The sequence below is a fragment of the Rhinopithecus roxellana genome, chromosome 11 (assembly GCF_007565055.1).
Source record: "Rhinopithecus roxellana isolate Shanxi Qingling chromosome 11, ASM756505v1, whole genome shotgun sequence".
Classification (NCBI taxonomy): domain Eukaryota; kingdom Metazoa; phylum Chordata; class Mammalia; order Primates; family Cercopithecidae; genus Rhinopithecus; species Rhinopithecus roxellana.
The window spans coordinates 34886947-34906908 of NC_044559.1; the positions used below are offsets into that span (position 1 = coordinate 34886947).

The 19962-nt window shown below is 37.2% G+C and overlaps 1 protein-coding gene across 2 annotated transcripts in view; it reads left to right on the top strand.

Moving 5' to 3' along the window:
* Positions 1–174: 174 nt before the first annotated feature.
* Positions 175–19962, top strand: part of NHLRC2 (NHL repeat containing 2) — a 62214-nt gene continuing 42426 nt past the window's right edge. The window contains exons 1-2 of one of the 2 annotated variants that reach the window (XM_010363216.2): positions 175–563; positions 3991–4143. In XM_010363216.2, coding sequence (XP_010361518.2) covers positions 386–563; positions 3991–4143 — 331 coding nt within the window. In that variant the 5' untranslated portion in view covers positions 175–385. The remainder of the gene's footprint in view (positions 564–3990; positions 4144–19962) is intronic. The other variant, XM_030940692.1, reaches the window with a different exon arrangement.

The following is a 19962-nucleotide window of genomic DNA, read 5'->3' on the forward strand; positions in this document are numbered from 1 at the left end:
TTTATTTTTGTTCGAAAGCCTGCTAATTCCCAATGTGGAGGGTGGGGGATGGTTCCCTTTGCGCCTCTGGGACGCTGTTCCTGAGTCCTCATTCCATGTTGAATCTGGCGCTCTCAATGTCCAGGCTCGGCTGCGGCGTGGGGACCGAGAAGGGGCGGGGTGGGTCGGGACGGCAGTTTAATTGCGTGCCCGGGAAGTGCGCCGATTTCGACTTTGGCACTTGGACGTATGCTTTAAAAAGAAAAAAGTGTCATTGGCGTGGAGTGGGGCTAGTGGAGGGTGAAGTGAATGCGCCGTTTGGAAACCACAGGACAGTGAACGTTTCGTCTCTCCCAGCGAGACTCTCCCGCGAGCCCGGCGGCCGCCTCGGGAGCCCGGCGGAAACATGGCGGCGCCCGGATCCCGTGGCCGCAGCCTCTCCGGCCTGCTCCCCGCGCAGACCTCGCTAGAGTACGCCCTGCTCGACGCCGTTACCCAGCAGGAGAAGGACAGCCTGGTCTACCAGTATCTGCAGAAGGTGGACGGCTGGGAGCAGGACTTGTTAGTACCCGAGTTTCCGGAAGGTGAGGGGCTGGCGTCGGGGTGGGGGCCCCTCCCGGCACCTCCCCTTCCTCGGGGACGGCGCCCTCCCCCGAAGCGGGGGGCTAAGCGGGTTTGTGTCGCTGGCGCCCCGGGGAGTGGCCGTTCGCCTAACTTGGGCCGCTGCTCGCGTACTCTGCAATTCCCAGGGGTCCCCAGGCGGCCACCGACTGGGGGTTTCCCTGGCATGGGGATCCACATACTCCCCTGTATATCCTGAGTCCTGCCCGCGCCTGATGTTAGTCAAGTAGACACTCCGTGAATGTTAAGTGTCCCCGGTGGCAATGATTGCAACATCCACACCATTCTGTCCATTCAGTGTGGTTCCCCAGTGTCGTCTCGTCATCTTTCGGCATCATCTTGACACTTATTGATCACTTTTTCGTGTATAACACACTTTTTTTTTTTTTTTTTTTTTTGATACGGTGTCTCGCTCTGTCTCCCAGGCTGGAGTACAGTGGCGTGATCTTGGCTTACTGCAACCTCTGCCTCAGCCTCCTGAGTAGCTGGGACTACAGGTCCGCGCCACCACGCCTGGCTAGTTTGTGTGTGTGTCTGTGTGTGTGTGTGTGTGTATTTTTAGTAGAGACGGCGTTCCACCATGTTGGCCAGACTGGTCTCGACCTCCTGACCTCAAGTGACCCGCCCGTCTCCGCTTCCCAAAGTGCTGGGAGTACAGACTTGAGCCACTGCGCCCTGCTTGCCACACAGTCCTAAACACTTGAGGGGATATTACCTTATTCATTCACCTCTATAGCCCAGTGAGGTTCTCGTACCATTTCTCTTTTACAGTTGAGGAAATGGAAGCACAGAGCGGTTAAATAACATGCCCAGGGCTTCACAGCTGATAACTGCCCCAGTTGGATTATACAGACCCTAGATTTGCTGGTTTCTTAGCTGTGCTGTGCTTCTCCGTTCAAAGTCGTGAAACTAATACTTTAAAAAATTAGAATCAATCATAGCCTATTTCCAGGGTTTAAATCCTGGCTATGTGAGCTTTCGGAGCGTGAAGAAACAGATATTCCCAGCAGGGATGTTTGTGAAGCACATCTTGCCATGATAAATGAAAACGTATTTTACCTTCTTTGGATGGGAGTAGCATTGCTTTGCCTGGTGATGCTGGCATGTGTCCTGGCGTGACACTGAAACCACATGTATAGTTAATTGGTTGGATGTGGCAGAGTTCAGTTATCTCATGGGAGGTATACCGGAACCAGCCTCTGACAACACAGTATTTGGTGTCTTTCCAAGCCTTTTGCACTACCCACCTTGAGAAGTGCTTATTTTTCCTATTATTAATCTTATACTGGATTTGAAATATTGTGGAATTCTTACAAAAGAATTGGGTAGATAAAGCTTATCAAATCAAATAAACTTTAAAATATTGTTTACATCTGTACAAATAGATGATTTTTAAAAATGTTGGTACAGAAGGTAGTTATATAGTAAGTACACTGTTATAAACAAGCAGGCCATCAACTGGGATTTGGGGAATGTTTTTTATTTTCTAGTCTTGTTTGTTTTTACAGGGAGTGTATTTTATTCCCATGAGATTTGACTTCTGTGACTCATAAGTAAAAAAAATACAATAAAATATTCAGGGTTTGTGTTTAACATAGTATGATTTTCTCCTGGACCTGATTATTGAGGACAAAATGCTAGAAATGACTATTTTCTTGGTTTCTTTAGCAGTAAACTATAATCAAGAAGTCATAAACATAACTTTATCTAAAAAGCTGTATGCTTTATTTCTTAGAAGACTTACGTATTTATGGTTGACAGTGCAGTGTAATGGATAGACTCACACAGACCTGGAATTAGATCCTTGTTATTTTCCATTTTGTTGTTGTGTGATTTTGAGCCAGTTACTTGACCTCCAAGGCTTATATTTCTCACTTGCAAAATTGAACTATTATTTACCTTTCAGGATTATTATTTGTATTGAAAGTAATATATGTAAAATTCTTAATTCACAGGAAAGCTTACTAAATGTTAGCACCTTTTTATTGTATTCATTGTAATTATTATTATTGTAAAATACATTATTATTAAGTATGGTAAGTAGCACAGTAACTGAGATGTAATAATTCTTTCTATACCTCCAGATCTAAGCCACTCTTGACTATTTACAGAAAAGTCATAGAAGACAGATTCATAAATATTTTGCAAGTAGGATACGAAATATACATTAATTAGTGTGAAGTTTTGCATGATCACTTGATCTGGTATATAATTAATACTTTAGCAAAATGGATAACTGAGGTCACTGTATACTGAAACCTCATTAGTTTGGACTAATTGACCCAAATACTAGTTTGATCTGCAGATTTTTTTTTTCTAGAATTTTGTTACAATTGAGTAGCTACAGTTATTGTTGTTAGTCATTAGTTGTTACTGTTTACTTATTCCTCTCAACTTTGGCTTTCAGTTGCTACTATTCTAAATACCTGCTTCAAGGTATAATTAATAGTTGTAATAGCTGCATTGAGTTATTTATAAGCAGTAAACTTTGTTTTCTTAAATTGGTTAAATAGAGATGCTGTACTTTATTATTAGTTAACAAAATCTTTCTTCATAGTACAGAGTTTACTTTTTTTGGAGGAAAGGGAACACGTTTTTCATTAATATTAATGTTACCTCAATGAAATCTGTAACAACAATAAATGTATTTTGCTTAACTTTACATTTAACATATTTTATTTTGTATTTACGGTCTCATTCAAATCCAGAATATTTCAGTTTCTTCTCCTTTAGGAAACTGGCTTAGGCATTTTGTATGTTTATCCTTACACACATTTCACTCCTTTTTGATGTTTAGTTATGTCTTGCTATTCTTAAGCTTGACCTTTATTCTTGGTAGCCCATTTGTATCTAATTGTTTATGTAATTAGGTTGATTTACTATTTGATATTTCTTCCTATTTTTTTTTTTGTGCCTAAGTGTGTTGCCCTTACTCCTTTTCACGGGCTATTACACTCTTTCTGAAAGAATTTAGTAGCTTTTTCTTGCTTTATTTGCAGACGGCATTTTAATAGCCAGCTTTCCCATCCTCTATTCCTCCTGCTCCCTGACCCGTACCCCCATCCCTTCCTTTTCTTTCTTCCCTTTTTGGGCTTTTAATCTCTATTAATTTGCCTTCTTGGTCTTTTCTTCCAAACCACAAATAATCTGTTTAGTCACAGTCATACAGATATGTCTTTTATTTCTTTTGTTGATAGAAAATGATGGTTCATAGTAAACAACAGTAAATAACATGCAACTGCCATAGCCTTTAAATGGTGCTACTTTCTCTTAAAGTGTTTGACTATTCACATTAGTCTTAAAAAAAAAAAAAGATCACATTTTAATGGAAAGCTTCAGGTAAATTCCTTTTCCCTTTAATCATTGTAATTTATTTTATGTAAATTTCAGGATTAGAATGGCTGAACACAGAAGAGCCTATTTCTGTCTACAAGGATCTATGTGGAAAAATAGTCATCCTTGATTTCTTCGCCTACTGCTGCATAAACTGTATTCACCTATTGCCTGATCTCCATGCATTAGAACACACATACTCTGATAAAGGTATCTGCTCTTTAATTAGTTTCTAACAGACTGTTCTGGCATAGTCACTGGAAGAGTGGCTGACTCATTAGCTCATAGGAGAATGAACATTTGGCAAGACTTCAGTGATTCTAAAAGTAATCTCTAATCTATGACATGTACCTTTTCATAAAGGGTTAAGCTTAGTGATAGTGGTCTGCCTATCTAAAGAACCAGCATTTAGTATATGGTTTTTTTCTCTGAGGCTAAGGGCATAATTTGCTTTTTTCATGATCAGATATTTTAAAAGGTCTTTGTATGTTGAAGTTGACTTAAATTTTTTCTATTAAAAAACTAAAATGCCGGGCGCGGTGGCTCAAGCCTGTAATCCCAGCACTTTGGGAGGCCGAGACGGGCGGATCACGAGGTCAGGAGATCGAGACCATCCTGGCTAACACGGTGAAACCCCATCTCTACTTAAAAATACAAAAAACTAGCCAGGCGACGAGGCGGGCGCCTGTAGTCCCAGCTACTTGGGAGGCTGAGGCAGGAGAATGGCATAAACCCGGGAGGCGGAGCTTGCAGTGAGCTGAGATCCGGCCACTGCACTCCAGCCTGGGTGGCAGAGTGAGACGCCGTCTCAAAAAAAAAAAATTTAAAAACTAAAATATATGACCTTAATTTTATACTCTTTTCACTGTGATATAAAAGTTTAAAGTTCTTATTAGGAAATGTGACTAGGCTTTCATTAATATTGAATGACATTAACTGCAGTGGAATGCCAAATATAACAGATACTCTTTCATTGACCCTGCTTCATTAAGAAATGGTTTATTACAGTTAATGTTTTTCAAAGCACACTAGGAAATCCATTTTTATGGTATTACAGATTCTAAAGATGTAGATTATACTTACTGGCTTTAGAAGTTTGAAAAATTAATCAAATTTTTTTTTGGTTTACTTTCTAAAAAAAGAGCATGGGAGTAAATGAAATTAATTAAAGGTAACATTTAATTAGGTTTAAATGAATTGAAGCACTAATCTTGGAGTGGATAAAAAAAAGAGATAGGGTCACCAATCATGTGATAGCAAAGATGAGAATAGACGATATATGTACAAAAGTAAAGGATACTATGAAACTAAACTTTAAAGAGGAAGTGATAGAGAAATCTTCAATGCAACTTAAACTTCAGATGCTTCTGAATTGTAATAGATTGTATGTTAAAATTACCAGTCAAATGATTTATCAAGAACTCAAATATTTCTACTAGCTAAATCCTGTTATTAAAAATATATCTGTATGGATTTAAGAAATGTGGATATCTTATCTCCTAGGTTTTGGATCCCAGTGTTTCTTGTTCAAGACATCACATTTATTGAACATGTTGTTATGTGCAGGGTACTCTGCTAACTGCTGAGGAAATATGTAACAAAATTGAATAAAAAGCATTATGGAACCTGAGGAAAGGAATAAGTCACTTTGCCTAGAAACATTGGAAAAGATTTCTCAGAGAAGGAAACAATTGAGCTAGAACTTGAAAAATGAGCAGGAGTGCAGCTGAAAATGAAAATGGGGCAGAAGGGACAATCCTGGCTGAGGAAGCGTCAGGTAAACAAGCATGGAAGCACAGAGGAGTAGGATTCTTGCTCCAAGAACAGGTAAATAATTTAGTGTGGCAAGATTGTAAGGGTTCATGGTAAAAGTAAAAGGAGACAAAGGTAGGTTAGGTTAGGACCACATTGTGAAATGCATTGTATAGCGTTCTTAATAGTTTAGACTTTTCCTTCTGTTGAGGATACAGAGATATTGAAGTTTGTTTTTGATTTGTTTTTTAGTAGACAGATGACTTTTGTGTTTTAGAATGGCATTACACATGAAGTTAAGAATCTCAAAGTTTACCAGTTCCATACCTAAGATAACCCCTAAAAGACTATTTGGTGAGCGCATGGTTAACCCCATACCTTAAGCAGATTCAGTGACTTCCTAGAATGGATGCTTATAATCACCTACCACTTTACTGGAAACATTGTTTTTATAGCATATTGTGACAAAAAAATTAAAAATATCTTTATATACAAATACACTTCTGAAAAGTAAAATACTTTGTAAGTGGAGCAAGAATTCACTCTCAGTTTCAACAAAGAATCACAAAGCATACACAAAGAACAGGGAGGTGTGGCCCATTCAAAGGAAAAAAAGTAAACCGATAGAAATTGTCTCTGAAAAATACTTGATAGCCTATCTATGAGACAAAAACTTTAAAACACTGTCTTAAAGATACCAAATAAATAAAGGAAAATGTGGAAAAAGTTTTAAAAAAAATGTATGAAGAAAATGGAAATAACGAGAAAACCTAAATAGAAGCTAGAAAGAAATTCTGAAATTGAAAAGTGGGGACTAACGGAGAGGAGAAACTCACTACAGAGGCTCCTTGATTTATAGTGAAGCTTGATAAACCCATGTTAAGTTGAAAATATTAAGTTGAGAAAGTATGTTTAATGCTTGGCAGCACAGCAGATGGTCTCTGACTTACGATGATTCAACTTAAAATATTTTGACTTGATGGTGGAAAGATGATACTCAGTAGAAATCATAACTTCCTAAATCATAAGGAGCTCTTTGACTTACAGTGGGATTATGTCCAGATAAACTCATCATAAAGTTGAAAAATCATAAGTCAAACCCTCATAGGTCAGGGGCCATGGAGAGATTCAAAGACAGATTTGAGTAGGCAGGAAGAAGAATCAGTGAACTTGAAGATAAGGCAATGGAAATGATTGAGGAACAAACAGAACAGAGATTGAAGAAGAGAAAACAGAGCCTAAAGGACCTTGGAACGCCATCAATCAGACCAGCATATGCATTTTGGCAGAGAATATTTGAAGAAATAATGGTTGAAAACATCCCAAATTTGATGAAAAACATGAACACAAACATTAAGAAGTTTAGTGAAGTCTAAGTAGGATGAACTCAAAGAGAACCACGCCAAGACACATTATTATCAAACTGCCTAAAATCAAAGAGAAAATCTTGAAAGCAGCAAGAGAGAAGCAACTCAGCACATACAAGGAATCTTCAATAATCAGCTGATGTCTCATCAGAAATTTTGGAGGCCGGAAGGCAGTGGGCCGATATATTCAAAGTAGTAAAGGAACAAAACTGTCAACCAAGAATTCTATGACTGGCAAACTGTCCTTCAAAAGTGAGAGAGAAAGTAAGACATTTCCAGATAAACAAAAGCTAAGGGAGTTCATTAATAGACCTGCCCTGAAAGAAATGCTAAAGGAGCTCTTCAGGTTGAAATGAAAGGACACTAGACAATAATTTGAAGCCTGTGAAGAAATAAAGATCTCAGTAAAAGTAAATACGTGGGCAAGTATAAAAACTAGTGTTTCTGTAACAATGGTGTTTAACTCAACTTTTTGTTTTCTACATGATTTAAGAGACTACTATATTTTTAAAATTATTCTAAAAGCTAATGTTATTGTAACATCACATTTTGTTTTCTATGTAATTCTTTTTTGTTTGTTTGTTTTTGAGACAGTCTCGCTCTGTTCCCCAGGCTGGAGTGCAGTGGCACAATCTCGGCTCACTGCAACCTCTGCCTCCCAGGCTCAAGCAATTCTTCTGCCTCAGCCTCCCAAGTAGCTGGGATTACAGGCGCCTGCCACCATACCCAGCTAGTTTTTGTATTTTTTTTTAGTAGAGACAGGGTTTGCCATGTTGGCCAGGCTGGTCTCGAACGCCTGACCTCAGGTGATCCGCCCACCTTGGCTTCTCAAACTGCTGGCTGGAATTAAAGGCATGAGCCACTGCGCCTGGCCTGTTTTCTATGTAATTTAAGAAACTAATGCATTAAAGTAATTATTAGTTTATATATTTGGAGATACAGTGTACAAAGATATAATTTGGGTCTATCAACAACTGAAAGGGATGGGATGGAGGTGTTAAAGGAGCAGAGCTTTTGTATGTTATTGAAGCTGGCATAAATTCAAATTAGAGTGTAATAACTTTAAGATGTTAAACGTAATTCCCCTGGTTACAAAAAAAAAAAAAAGCTAAAGAGCATACACAAAATGAAATAAAAGAATTTAAATGTTTCACTACAAAATAAAAGACAACCAAACAAAAAAAGACAGTACTGTAGGAAATGAGGGACAAAAAAAGCTCTAAGGCATGTAGAAAACAAATGGCAAATGACAGATAAGTCCCTCTTGGTCAATAATTACTTTAAATGTAAATGGATTACGCCCTCTAATTGAAAGGTAGAAATTGGCAGAATGAATAAATAACATATTCCAACTATATGTTCTCTTCAAGAGACTCACTTTAGATCCAAAGATACAAACAGGTTAAAATAGAAAGGATGGAAAAGGATATTCTATGCAAATAGTAACTAAAAGAGAGCTAGGATGGTTATGTTAGTATCAGACAAAATGGACTTTAAATCTAAAAAGGTTACAAGAGACAAAGAAGGGCATTGTATACTAATAAAAAGCCCAGGCTGAGCACGGATTGCGCGGATTGCGCGGATTGCACGGATTGCACGGATTGCGCGGATTGCGCGGATTGCGCGGATTGCGCGGATTGCGCGGATTGCGCGGATTGCGCGGATTGCACGGATTGCACGGATTGCACGTGTAATCCCAGCTACTCAGGAGGCTGAGGCAGGAAGATCACTTGAGGCCAGGAGTAGGAGACCAGCCTAAGTAACACAGCAATACCTCATTTATTAAAAAATAAAAAAAAAATATGTAAACGATACAATGATTATAAACACTTAGGCACTTAATAACAGACAAAATATATGAAGCAAAAATTGACAGAATTGAGGGGAGAAATAGACAATTCTACAATAGTAGTTGGAGAATTATACCTAATATATACAGGACACTCTCCCCAACAAGAGAACACTGCCCAACAACAACAGGATTGCATATGGGACATTTTCCAGGATAGACCATAAGTTAATGCCACAAGTTAATTTCAGTAGTTTTTTTAAAGATAAAGTATCTTTTCTGATCACAAATGAAGTTAGAAAACAATAACCAAAGGAAAACTGGAAAATTCACAAATTTGTGGAAATCAAAGAGCACACTCTTTTTTTTTTTTTTTTTTTTGAGACGGAGTCTCCCTGTGTCGCCCAGGCTGGAGTGCAGTGGCGCGATCTCGGCTCACTGCAAGCTCCGCCTCCCGGGTTCATGCCATTCTCCCGCCTCAGCCTCTGAGTAGCTGGGACTACAGGCGCCCGCCACCACGCCCGGCTAATTTTTTTTTGTATTTTTGGTAGAGACAGGGTTTCACCGTGTTAGCCAGGATGGTCTCGATCTTCTGACTTCGTGATCCGCCCGCCTCGGCCTCCCAAAGTGCTGGGATTACAGGCTTGAGCCACCGCGCCTGGCCTAAAGAGCACACTCTTAAATAACCAGTGGACCAAAGAAGAAAACACATGGGTAATTATTAGAAAATACTTAGAGAAAAATGAAAGCAAAATGTGACAAAACTTACGGCACATGGTGAAAACAGGGCTAAGGAAGAATTTATGGTTATAAATGCTTATATTAAAAAACAAATATCTTAATCAAAATTTACACCTTAAGTATCTAGAAAAAGAAAAACAAACTAAACCCAAAGCTAACTGAAGGAAGGAAAATAAAGATTCAAGCAGGGAGAAACAAAATGGATAATCGAAAAGATCAATTTGGGTACAACCAACCAAAAGTTGATTCTCTGAAAGTACCAGAAAAATTTCTTTAGCTAGCTAGACTAAGAAAAAAGAAGACTCAAATTTTTAAGATCAGGAATGAAGATGGGAACATTACTACTGATTCTACAGAAGTAAAAAGGATTATAAGAGTACTATGAGCAATTGTACACCAACAAATTGGATAACCTAGATGAAATAGACAAATTTCTGGAAACAACACCTACTAAGACTAAACTATGAAGAAATAGAAAACCTGAATAGACCTACATCTAGTAGCATTATTCTCAATAGCCAAGATTTAGAAACAGCCTAAGTGTCCATTGATGGATCATAGGTAAGGAAAATGTGGTGTATGCGTATAATGGAGTATTATACAGCCTTGGAAGGAAATTCTAACAACATGGATGAACTGAGGACATTATGCTAGGTGAAAAAATTCACAATTTTTGCCACACATAAAAATTCAAATACTGCATAATTTCACTTATACAGGGTGCTTAGAGTAGTCTGAATCATAGAGACAGAAAGTAAAATGGTAGTTGCTAGTGACTAGTGAGGGGGAGAATGCGGAGCTATTGTGTAACGGGTACATTTTTAGTTTTGCAAGATGAAATGAGTTCTGGAGATGGAGGATGGCAATGGTTGCACAGCAATAGGAATGTACTAAATACCCTGACCTGTACACTTACAAATGGTTAAAATAATAAATTTTATGGAAGAAACTGTAAGAACACAAAAATCGGCCGGGCGTGGTGGCTCACACCTATAATCCCAGCACTTTGGGAGGCCAAGGTAGGTGGATCATGAGGTCAAGAGATGGAGACCATCCTGGCCAACATGGTGAAACCCCGTCTCTACTAAAAATACAAAAATTAGCTGGGCGTGGTGGCACGCACCTATTATCCCAACTGCTAGGGAGGCTGAGGCAGGAGAATTGCTTGAACTCAGGAGGCAGAGGTTGCAGTGAGCCAAGATTTAACAAGTTTTAACAACTATTTTAAAAATGAACCTTACAAGGTCAGAATTGTGCACCACTGGGAAGGGAATAGTCAGTGGTGTGTTGGAGCTGGCTCCTGTAGGCTGGTGAAAGCCATTTGTTAAATATGTAAGAAATTTTATGAGCCAGTGGTAATCTTGAAATCAGCTGTAGTGGGAGTATTTAGACCATGGAAATCAACAAATGCTACAAATCAGAGGTTTTAAAAATCGCTTTTCATCCCCTATTCCTCTCACCATATGAAAGAGCTGATTTATTAGCATATTACTGGGTATGATTTGCTGGCCCAATAACTCACTTGTTAGTGTGGTAGAGAATACTGACTAGTGTTTTTCTGTATTTGGCTGTTAGAATATCGTTTGTGAAATATATATTTTTTTGACATTACCGTAAAACTTTTTCTTTAATTTGCCGCAGGTTTGTGAAGAATATTGGAAAAAAGGAAAAGCATGAGAAATAGTTGAGAATGCCATTGTGATGCGTGTTCATAGAGGCTTTCTTTTTTTTAAATATAACATGAACCTCCTTTTTTTTTTTTTTTTTTTAAGTTCTGGGGTACATGTGCTGAACATGCAGGTTTGTTACATAGTGGAATAAATTTTTAACCATTAAAAATATTTTGTAAGTAGTCTCAACATTGTATTTCAAAGAAACATTACTTCTGTAATATGCTGCTATATGAAAATCCTGATAATAAAAGATTTTTATATTGATTGCAAGATAAGTTCAGTTCATATTCATAAAAGCGGACATACCCAGAAATGATCACATGACAGCTCAATAAGGTGTCACTAAGTCCCTAAACTAAATTTGCTTTTTTTGTAGTTAAATGTCTTCTCCCATTACTATTTGATGTACTTCTGAATGTATCTGCAGCAGTGCTATTTATGTTCTCGAAGTGACATTTAGCAGCATATTTAAAATTCCATGAAATGTTCCACTCATTTTACCGTAAAACCAAAAATGCTCCACTGAATAAGGAAGTGTTTATTAATTCAAAACACCTTGAAAGAGGTCCAATTTCATAATCAACTTGCTTCCTCTAAATCAGCTTTTAAACACGGGTTTGTAATGGGGGCAGTGCCACTTTCACAGTAGTGAATGAGAAATCGCAAATGCCAAAAAGTTTGAAAGCAAAAAGCAAAACGTATTTAATAGTAATGAATTGTTCTGATGTTTAAACATTTTAAAAGAAGTAACTATGCCCTAAGATTGTTATTAATTAGTAATAACTTAGTCCATATTTATGTTAAACTGTAACCGTTTTCTAGTTGAGAGCTTCTAAGTTTTTTATTTATGGTGTGTACATTAATGGTATGTTATTATATGGTACTGAAATTGAACATAATGGCTATTATCTAAGGAAAAGCACTTTTGTTTTATAGGAAAGCATCTATTAGGAAAACCTTGTGTATTTTAATGTGATTGCTAGGTGTGTGTTATGTTAATGTATAACTAAATCAGACTTCTAAAAATCTGAATTTCATATTACTATTGAGTAAATGCTAGTATTGTCATGTAGTATATGCTTTTTTCTGTTTTATACTTTATTAAAAATTAGAAGAATGCACTTTTAATTTTAGAGTAAAACTAAGCCTTTAAATAAGTCTGTATGTAATTTCACTTTGTGTCATGGTTCTCAAACCTCGCCACCCCACCAGCTCCTCCACCAGGTTTGATAGTTTTCATTAGGAGTACTCACTCACAAGATTCAGTTGTACTGAATCAACTACTCAAAAGATATAGTTGCACTCGTGGCTATATTATAGCAAAAAGATACCAAGCAGAATCAGGAAAGGGAAAAGATGCATGGAGCTAGTTGAAGGGAGACCAGGTACAAGATTCTAGAATCTTCTTTCAGTGGAGTCAACCCAAGATGCTCTTATTTCCTCAGCAATGTGTTGTGACAGCACATTCGGGATGTTGCCAACCAGAGAAGCTCAGAAATAACCAAGGCTTTTATTGGGGGCTGGTCATGTAGGCAGCTTCTGCCTGCTGTCATGTTTCAAAAGTCCAGACTCTCAGAAGGAAAGCAGGTATTCAGCATAAACTGTGTTGTTTGTACAAACATTTTAGGCATAGTGAGCCACTTATCAGTTCTAGGAATGGTGAAAACCCTCCCGAAATCTAAGCTCCCAGAAGCCAGGCAAGAGCCAATCTTGTCTGCACACCTTTTAAAGGATAGCAGTCAGGGTTACTATGTTAACTCTTTCTGCACACACTTTATATTTTCTTTATTCAGTAGTTCATCTATGTATTGTTCTGTGTTCTTAAATAAAGTACTATGAAAACGTTGCCAATTTATGGCACATTTGCAGATGTTTAGTGTGGACAACAGCCTGACATCAGTGTTTGATATGCTTTCAAATTTGCTTCTTATTTCTTTCCCAGTTTAGTGTTCAGTGATTTTGATCCTTTCATTTTCATGTTTCCATTGTTCTTAGTATAAAAACGAAAATTTTGCTTCTCCAGCATCTTTTCCACACCCTTCTCATCCTTCCTCAAGGCTGTTCTAGCCTCCCTGGCTGACCTTCAGTTCCTAAGTATCATCATTCCTCTTGCTTAAACCTTGACACTGTTCCCTCTGCCTGGAATCATCGTCTCATCCTTTTTGTCTAGTGAAGCCATGGTTGTCTTCTGGATCTCAGAATGTCACCATTACAGGTGTTTTTTTTTTTTTTTTTTAAACATCTTTCAAGAATGCCTCAAATAGTCTCAATCCTTGCATTTAACTAGGTTTTTACATTGCCTGTGATTAAACTACACGTTCTACTATAGTATATACAATTGTAATTGAGTGCACTTAGAAGTACACATCTCTCAATAAGACCTTTGAAGCTTTAAAAATATGTATTTTAAAAAGTGGTTTTATTACTAATATTTTAGAAGCAGTTATGTATTTATCATGTTTTTTGTTTGTTAGTCAGAGACAAGATCTCACTCTGTTGCCTGGGCTGGAGTTCAGTGGTGCAGTCACAGCTCACAGCAGCCACGAACTCCTGGGCTCGAGTAATCTGCCTGCCTCAGCCTCCCAAAGTGCTGGTATTACAGATAGCCTGAGCCACCGTGTATGTGTGGTTTTTGTTGTTGTTGTTTTACTTCACTGAAAAGAAGGAAGTTATAATTTTTGATATAGTTTCTCTTCCCTCATTCCATTCCTCCTTATCCTCTTCTCTCCCTCTTTCCTGTCTCCCTCTCTTCTTTCCTTTCTTCTGTATTTTCTCTTAAATGGAGTAATTTTGATCCCTATATTGGCAAAGGATTCATAAATGGAAGAATCTTTTACATCCGCTTTTTACTATTCATGATTAACAGAAAAAGCAAAATAATTTAAGAAAAATCTGAATATTGAGATTCTTACAGAAAAAAATGGGAGTGGATATTTGGCAATTGTATTTCTATGTACATCAATATAGATCTCCTATTTGGACAATATGATATGGTTTATTATACAGATTTATAAATTCCTTCAGTATTTATGTCCTGTGAAATCATTTGTTTTCTGCTTATGTACTAGGCACTGTGCTGGAGAATAATAAAACATGCATGGGCACTATGTAATTAGTAGGCATTATAGTCTAACGAGAAGGCATATAATTAAATAATCACATACATATTTTTATAATTTCTGATTAGTGATCTATAGAAAAAATTATAGGCTCCTATGATGACATTATAGAGTTTAATCTGGAAGAAATCTTTCTTATGAAAGTAAAAATTGAACTTCAGTTCTAAAAGACAATGTGCCTTTAGTAGGTGAAAATAGATGAGAACATTCCAGTCAGAGGGAACACTATATGTCAACCCTGTAAAGCAAAAGGAGTAATGATATTATTGAGGAACCAAAGGAAGTCCTAGAATATACTGCAGGAGGAAAAGGGTGTGGAGAAGATGCTGGAGAGATGAGATTTGTTATACTAGAAATAATTGAAAGCCAATGAAGGATTTTCTGCAACAAGGTGACATGATCAGATTTGTGTTTTTAAAAGATCAGTGACTTCAGGGTGGATAACTCCTTGGTGGACAAGAATGTATATGGGAAATCTGTGACAAGGCTGTTGTGCTCTCTGTGAGATCGAATAACAACTTGAAACCAGTCATAGCTGATAAGAGCAATAGGACTTGATTGTGGATTAAGTATGGATGATGAGAGAGGGCTGATTGGTTATTACAGAGATGTCCTATATTGGTTTTTTGCTTGTATAATTGGATGGATGATGGTGCCATTCAGTGACAGGAAACACTGAAAAGGTCATATTTGGAGGGGAAGGTTGTGAGTTTAGTTTGAAATATCTTTGAAAGTTGCACTTCATTCTCCATATGACTTCCTATTTTTCTTAAGATAAAGATATAAATCTTTACCATGACTTACAAGACTGATCCCATCTGTATGTTTATTCTCATTTTGTCCCACGTTCTTCCTTGTTCTCTGTGCCTAGTCACTTACCTTCTTAAGTTTCTTCTATCTTTCATGCTTCCTCTTTGTAGGTGCTGTTGTCTTTCCCTGGAATCTCCTTCAGTGTTCTCTGCACCTAACACCTCATCATTCACATCTCACTTCAGTCATCACTTCTTCAAGGAAATGTTGGGATATATTCATCAGAAGGAAAATATGTGTGATACATGATAACATTTTATGATAAATATTACATATATATAACGTACATAAAATGTGTATGGATTTAACTCATGGATTCTTATTTAAAATTCACTGGGTTATAAATCATTACTGTGATAATTTATTTTCGTGTTCAAATTGTCCAAGATTTGACTAATAGGATCCCCTTCAGGCTGTGTTCTGTGTTCTTTTGGCATTTCTTTGTCATTTTTTGAGCCCTTCCTTACTAATCACACTAAAATATTTCCAGATGTATCTTATGTTTTTCCAGTCCAACCCGGAGTCAGCTATTTCTCTAAGGGGCTTTGATTCCTTTTAGTAGGGAATGGTGTTGAGAAACCAAGGTCTGGGAACTAGATGTGCTCATTGCTACTATGGTGTTTTTGCTTCTAGTCTCTCAAATAATTCAGAAATTACTTAGGCTATTCCATCCCACTTCTCAGCTTCCCCCATTAGATTATGTTATTCATTTGAAGTATAGTTAGATTTATTTTTTTCTATTTGTATTTCATTTTAAGTCCCCCTCCCTATCTTTGTTGACTTTGTTTTTCAGTGTGTAAGACAATATGGTGTTCATAGTGAGGAAGAAACAGATACTTATTCTATCCACCCATCCCTTCTGACTGTTCCTGCCTTCCCATTTCTGTCCTATATTTTTAAAAATTTCCTTTTTTTCTTTTTGAAAACAAAACGTGACATACTGTAGACATTTTTATACATTCGCTTTTTTCATGTAAAAATGTATCCCAGGAGTCACTTCATAACAGTTCATAGAGAACTTCTTGACTTTTAAAAATAGCTGCATAGTACTCTGCTGTGTGTGTGCCATACCTCATTCAGCCACTCTCCTATCCTGTGTGTTGGCTCTTAGCTCATTCCATATTTAGCAATTATAAGCAATAAATAATCTTGTGGGTATGCTTTTGTCTTGCTGGTGGAATCGCCTAAGGATAAATTCCTAGATGTGGCATTGTTGGGTCAAAGTTAAGTAAATATGTAGTTTCGTTAGATATTGCCTAATTCTCCATCAGGAAAGTTGTACCAGTTTGTATTTCTACTAGCAGTGTGTGAATGTACTTCTTTCTTAGTTGCTGCTTCAATAAAATGTTTTGACATACTTTTTAATTTTTACCAATCTAATAGATAGGAAATGGTATCTTGGTATAATTTTAAGATGCATTTTTGAGCTGGGTTAATCTTATGTTTATATGGCTGTTTATTGTACATGGAGTTTTGTCTGCCATTATATCCCTTAACTAGTTATTGTTTGAGTATATAAAAGCTATCGATTTCCATATGTTAATTATGTATTCTATCTTCCTGAATCTTCTTCTTTTTTTTTTTTTTTTTTGAGACGGAGTTTTGCTCTTATTGCACAGGCTGGAGTGCAGTGGCACGATCTCGGCTCACTGCAACGTCCACCTCCCAAGTTCAAGCAGTTCTTCTGCCTCAGCCTCCTGAGTAGCTGGGATTACATGGCGCTTGGCTAAGTTTGTATTTTTAGTAGAGACGGAGTTTCTCCATGTAGGTCAGGCTGGTCTCGAATTCCCGACCTCAGGTGATCTGCCGGCCTCAGCCTCCCAAAGTGTTGAGATTACAGGCGTGAGCCACTGCACCTAGCCCTGAATCTTTTATTATTTGACTTAGTTTTATAATTGAGTCTCTGGACTTTTCTTAATATACTGTTATATCTACATATAGAAATTTTTCAGTCTTATGCCTCTAATTGATTTCACTTGTCTAATTATGTTGGCTAATCCCCCACAACTCACCCCAATTTATTGTTAAACAATAGTAGAGATAGTAGGCATTTTTTCCTTATTCTTTATCGTATTGGAAGTACTTCCGTTTTTATACTATTGGAAATACTTCTGTTTTATACTATACTCCTATTTTTATACCAGTTTCTGGTTTTATACTCAATTAAATTTAAAGTATGAAAGATTAATGTAAATAATTATGTGTCAATAAACCTAATTATTAAAAAGAATCTATCTCTGCTACTTCTGGGTTTGGAGGAGGATGGTGGCCACCTGATATTGAATCTCCCCACTGTCCCTCCCCTCTGTTCCAAACAATAAAAAAGGGGAGAGCAAGTAAAACTACACTTGGCCCTGCATTTCACGATACTAGGAAACAGAGAATATCATGGCTTCACATTACATGTAAGTTCAGAAATAAACTAAATTCCCATAAAGGTTCTATTGCTGTAAGTCTATGGATGCCAAGAACAAGTATAGGAGAGACTTAAAAGACTCCATGAGAATAAGTAGAGTGATTCAGAGTACTTAGACAAAGCACAAATAGAATAGTATCCTTACCTCCAGAAAGAGAAGCTCCAATACAAAGTATAAAATACTGAACACAGGTTTGGAAATACTAGACCATATCACCAGCCCTTAAAAGAGTGCAGGACTAGGGAAGCCTCAGAGAAGCATTGCTCCTGGGAGATAATCAGCTATCTCAGAAAGATGTGGTTTCCCTTGGAGACAGGCCACTGAAGGGAAAGAAGGAACTACGAGGGAAAAGCTAAGGTTCTAATGGAAACAAGAGAGAAAGAAGATATACCAACCCCTCCTTCCACCCATGCTATTCATAAATGAAACTGCCCAGAAAAAGGGAACTGTCAGAAGAGGGCGCTCTCAAACTAGGAACCCTGTTCACAAAATGAAGAGGAGTAGAAAAAAGCAGATCACACCTATATAAAAACTACTGCAAAAAATGTTGAAGGTGCAATTCAGAGTTAAAATGTTGATACAGATTCTCTAACAATCACAAAATTGACAGAACTGTAACACCTTCCTTCATATTGGATTAAATATCCTCAGTCAGCATTTAGGAGTAATGAAAAAAACAGCTTGAATCACAGATTGGAAAACTAAGAAATGGACAAAAAAGAAAAAAGGAAAGGAGTGTTAACTGAATCCAGAAAAGAAAAGGCAAATTCAAAATTGTATTACAAATGAAAACTAAGTTTATCCAAGGGACAATAAATTTGCATAAAAATGTATTTAGGGGCATTAAAAGCAGGGGGGAGAACCCCAGAGAATGAAAATGAGCTTAAAAAAAAAAAAGTTAAAAGGTTTAAAGAAAAAAATGATTGAATTGGAAAACAGGCAGAGGAGGTCCAACATAAGACTACTTGGAGACCCTCAAGAAAATCGGAACAGCTGACTGGAGCAAATATCTAAATTAGAATCAATAAAACTTTCTGGAAAGAAAAGAAACCTTGAATCTACATATTGAAAGGGCCTACCAGGTACTAGGGAAAATTGACCCAGAACAGTCCAAGAAGTATCCTAGTAAAATTATTATCTTTTAAACATTGAAAAACAAAAAAGGTAATTTACAAAGACATTTAAGTTAGACTGACCGTGCTTTTCACAAATAACTTACAAAGCAAGGCAACAGTACAGTGACATTTCAGAAATCGTAATGAGTGTAAATCATAAACCAAAAAGATTATATCCAACCATTTGTCCTTTAAGAATCAATCAAGGTTAAAGAAAAACATTTTGAATGTCCAAAAACTCAGAGAATACTGTGCACATGTGCCCTTTCTGGTGAATCTACTATAGGGAGATCAAGGGAATCATAGGTAAGTAGGGAAACTGCTAATGGATGGATGGAGATTTTACACATGTAGTGCCAACACTAAAACTAGGAATTAGAGTTTTGGTATATTAGTCATAGTTTGATCAGAGAAGCACAACAACTGGGGATAATAATGAGAGAACTAATAGGGGATTCGTTTTAGGTAGTTGACGGTATGTTATTGGAGCTACATGGCTAACCAGTATATGTGAGGCTGTTGCTTCTGTGTGCTCCTGCAACCTACCTGAGTTTGCTAACTTTTCACGGTCTTCAAGCAGAAGTGTGTGTGTATATGTTCTTGTGCTTTGGTTTGGAATTAAAGTTGTAATTGTTGGCAAATTATATCTCCTGATGGCAGGTCAGGCGGTTGAGAAGGAAAGATGGATATAAAGTAGCAGAGAACAAGGGCAAACCAGAAAGAACGTGCAAACATGAGCTAGAACTCACAAGGATAAACTGAAGCCTATGTAAACTTCAGTTTAGATAATGAAGTGGAGCAAAACACTCATCTGGCTCAGAAATTGGAGATGCGGAAGGAGGAGATCTACAACCCTGATATTACTGCTTTCATTTGCCTCTCATATCTTTTTTTACCCCTTTATTTTTAGCCTTTCTGATTCACATTTTCTTAGATGTATCTTTTATATAAAGAACTTATCCAAATCTTTTTCTTTTAATAATGAGTTAAGCCCATTGGTATTTATTCGTATGACTGGTAATGTACAAATATTATGTGTATTTGGTTATATCTGTTGTGTTTATCAACATGATGCACTTTCTTTGCTGTTTTATTTTCCTAATCTCTTCTGATATTTATAAATGTTTACATTTATCTTTTATTAATCTTTGTACTTACAACTTTAAAAAATAATGATAGCAAAATTTGCTGAAATTTTACTTTACACTAGGTACTATGCTAAATGCCTTACACAGATATCTCTTTT